Source organism: Cucurbita maxima, unplaced genomic scaffold (assembly GCF_002738345.1).
Source record: "Cucurbita maxima cultivar Rimu unplaced genomic scaffold, Cmax_1.0 Cma_Scf00015, whole genome shotgun sequence".
Taxonomy (NCBI): Eukaryota; Viridiplantae; Streptophyta; class Magnoliopsida; order Cucurbitales; family Cucurbitaceae; genus Cucurbita; species Cucurbita maxima.
Genome location: NW_019272031.1, coordinates 1,665,540 through 1,668,440, shown reverse-complemented (window position 1 = coordinate 1,668,440; position 2,901 = coordinate 1,665,540). Strand labels below are relative to the sequence as shown.

The 2,901-nt window shown below is 37.7% G+C and overlaps 1 protein-coding gene across 3 annotated transcripts in view; it reads left to right on the top strand.

Moving 5' to 3' along the window:
- Window positions 1–829: 829 nt before the first annotated feature.
- LOC111490396 (cyclin-T1-4-like) overlaps window positions 830–2,901 on the top strand; it is a 13,846-nt gene continuing 11,774 nt past the window's right edge. Inside the window, exons 1-3 of one of the 3 annotated variants that reach the window (XM_023139000.1) lie at window positions 830–1,057; window positions 1,182–1,276; window positions 2,128–2,426. In XM_023139000.1, coding sequence (XP_022994768.1) covers window positions 2,200–2,426 — 227 coding nt within the window. In that variant the 5' untranslated portion in view covers window positions 830–1,057; window positions 1,182–1,276; window positions 2,128–2,199. The remainder of the gene's footprint in view (window positions 1,058–1,181; window positions 1,277–2,127; window positions 2,427–2,901) is intronic. The other 2 variants (XM_023138999.1, XM_023138998.1) reach the window with 2 other exon arrangements.

Sequence of the window (2,901 nt, the reverse complement as noted above, 5' to 3'; positions counted from 1 at the left end):
ATGGTAATATCTCGATTCGCTTCTAAAGCTCATCTCACAAGCTTCAACCCTCTTTACGAGTCAAGTGGGTAAAGGTAAATGCAACCTTGGAGAAGTATAGAATAAGTCAACTAAACTAGCTTTCAACTCTAAAAATTTCACCTTTGAAATTAAATTAAAAATTTTAATTTTAATTTTAAAATAATATTTTTTTTATTAATTCCCTATTATCTTTTATTAATATTACTTAGTTCGGAGCAAACATTACGCTCGTGTTTGATATGTCTTCCTATTCGTTGAATTAAAAAGAAAAATAATTAATATTATTAATTTAATAGAAAAATATTTATCCGACCTTCTATAGATAACCAATTCCTGACTTCCCGGACTCGTAACAGAGCACTAACCCTTCGATATATTTCTTGCTGGAAGTATCCCTGATCCCATTGATAACGAGTGAGACCAAATAATTCAATCGGGTAGTTGCTGAACCATACCACATAGTTCCAGCAACAACGAAAAAAAGCAAATTGAATAACCAGTTGTCCAATTACTCGAATCTATTCTCTATCAAATCAATTTTTTTTTTATCCGATCAGCTACTTAGCTTACATAATTAACTAAATACAAGAGATTATCTCGTTGACACGAACAACGAACCGTGGATATTTTATGAGATTTTATGAAACTAAAGGGGTTAAATTATAATTTTTAAAAATGTTAGTACCTAAATTTTAATTTTCTGGAAATTGAGGAAATAAATTTGCAATTTATCCTAAAAGAAAAAGAAAAAGAAAAAGAAAAAGAAAAGAGAGAAAAATAATGATAGCAGAAAGGTCAAAGAGTCTCAGTGTGTTGGCTCTTTGTTTTCGCCCATTTTCTCATAAATCAGTTTGCGCGGTCGCATGCCGTTCTTCCGTCCAACCCTCTAGGGCATACCACACACCAACACTGCACCATCTCCATCTCCTAATTCCATGTTTTTCCTCAATTTCCTTATCAATCTCTCTCTGCAATCGATTCCAGCTCTTCCTTAGCAGCTACTCTCTCGCGGGCTCACACTCACGGTTTTGTATGTGTATGTTGCTTCTAATCCCTTGTTTTTTTCAACTTTTTGTTACCCTTCCGCGTTGTTTTTTGGGGTTTCGATGTTTCTATCTCGATCTTCACTCGCTAATTGGTATTGTTCTACTATTCGGCAGGGAGGGAAGCTCTTGGATTTCGCGAATTCTGAGAGCTTTGGATAAGGAAAATCGTGGTGTTAATGAGCTTCGTGGCAAGAGTGGACAATGCAAAGGTAAAGATCGAAGACTTATACTTTTCTGTTTCTTACTTGAGAACTATTTCCCCCCCCCCCCCCCCCCCCCCCCCCCCCCCCCCCCCCCCCCCCCCCCCCCCCCCCCCCCCCCCCCCCCCCCCCCCCCCCCCCCCCCCCCCCCCCCCCCCCCCCCCCCCCCCCCCCCCCCCCCCCCCCCCCCCCCCCCCCCCCCCCTGTTTCTTCATACCCGCTTGGAGACTGTTGGCGTTTTTGCTTAGTTGGTAAGGAATTATTCGAAGTATGCAAAAAAGGTAATGGTGAGTTGTAAGGGCTTACGACTAAAGAGAATAGGTATATGGGTAAGCTTACTATGGATGAATTTGTGCTTCTAATAATTGATTGCTAGGGAATGGAAAAAGGATAAGGAGCATATTCGGTTCCACACGAGAATAAGTTCTGAAAGAATTTTGTTCCGAAGTGGCTTGAAGTTATTTAACAGACCTGAGTTACATGAAACTGGCCTTTTATGCTAGCAAGTGTAGTTTTTCTAGTTTATAGCATATGGATTCCCATTCTTTGTCGTGCTTTTACATTTGCTTATTAGGAATGAGTTCCAATAATGTACTAACTAAATAAAGTCGTTCATTCCAAAATTATGGTCTGTGAATAATAATGATTCCCTACTAACAATAACATTAGCTTTTCATTACAATTTTTTTTTTTTAAAAACACTTCTTTGAACAGAGTCAAAACCGTTTTCAAAATAGCCCAAATTTTTAATGAACTAAAAACTAGTATTTGAAATATTTTTATTGGTCACAGTGACTTTGTCAGTTCGTGATTTTTGTGATTTATATCTGAATTTGTACTTATCTTGATCTTATTGGCAGGAAATAGCTGTTTTAGTTTAAGGGAGTTGAATCGATACAGAAAGTTGGCATTGTTCTAGGCTATTGAACATCATGTCTGGATTTCTACCATTCGATTCAACACATCATAGAACATCTGATGGTGGGTCCTCGAAGAGTTCTCAAGACAAGCAAGATGAAGCAGGTCATTGGTACTTGTCCAGAAAGGAAATCGAAGAAAATTCCCCATCAAGAAGAGATGGTATTGACTTGAAGAAGGAGACTTATTTACGAAAGTCATACTGCACATTTTTGCAAGATCTGGGCATGAGGCTTAAAGTGTAAGTCTTTGATGTTTGATTTTACCTAAATATTATGTATGTGGTAAATGGAGAATTTGTTGTGCAAGTCTGTATTTAGCATTTAATGAAAGCATGAATATTTCTTTTAGTGACTTCATAGGATGCCCATTCATCTTATGCCTTAGTTCATATTGCAGTTTGGCTATGAGTATCATAGGCTAAAATGCACATTTTGAGCTTTATTCCATATGGATGTCTGTTAAAAGTATGCGATTATGTAAAAATGTATTTGAGGAACAGGGAAGATTACAAATGTACCCCTTTACCAAAACCAATAGTGTTATTGAAGAGTTTGGGTAAAAGTACCTTCCTGTTAAGTGCTGACTGCATCATTAACTTTTATTTAAAAACTCTGGTTCCTCTCATGCTAATTCCCAAAATAGTGGAACCATGAAGCTCACTAATATGATTTACCTTTTTGAATTCTAGAGGGGAAACACCCTTGGTAGATTTT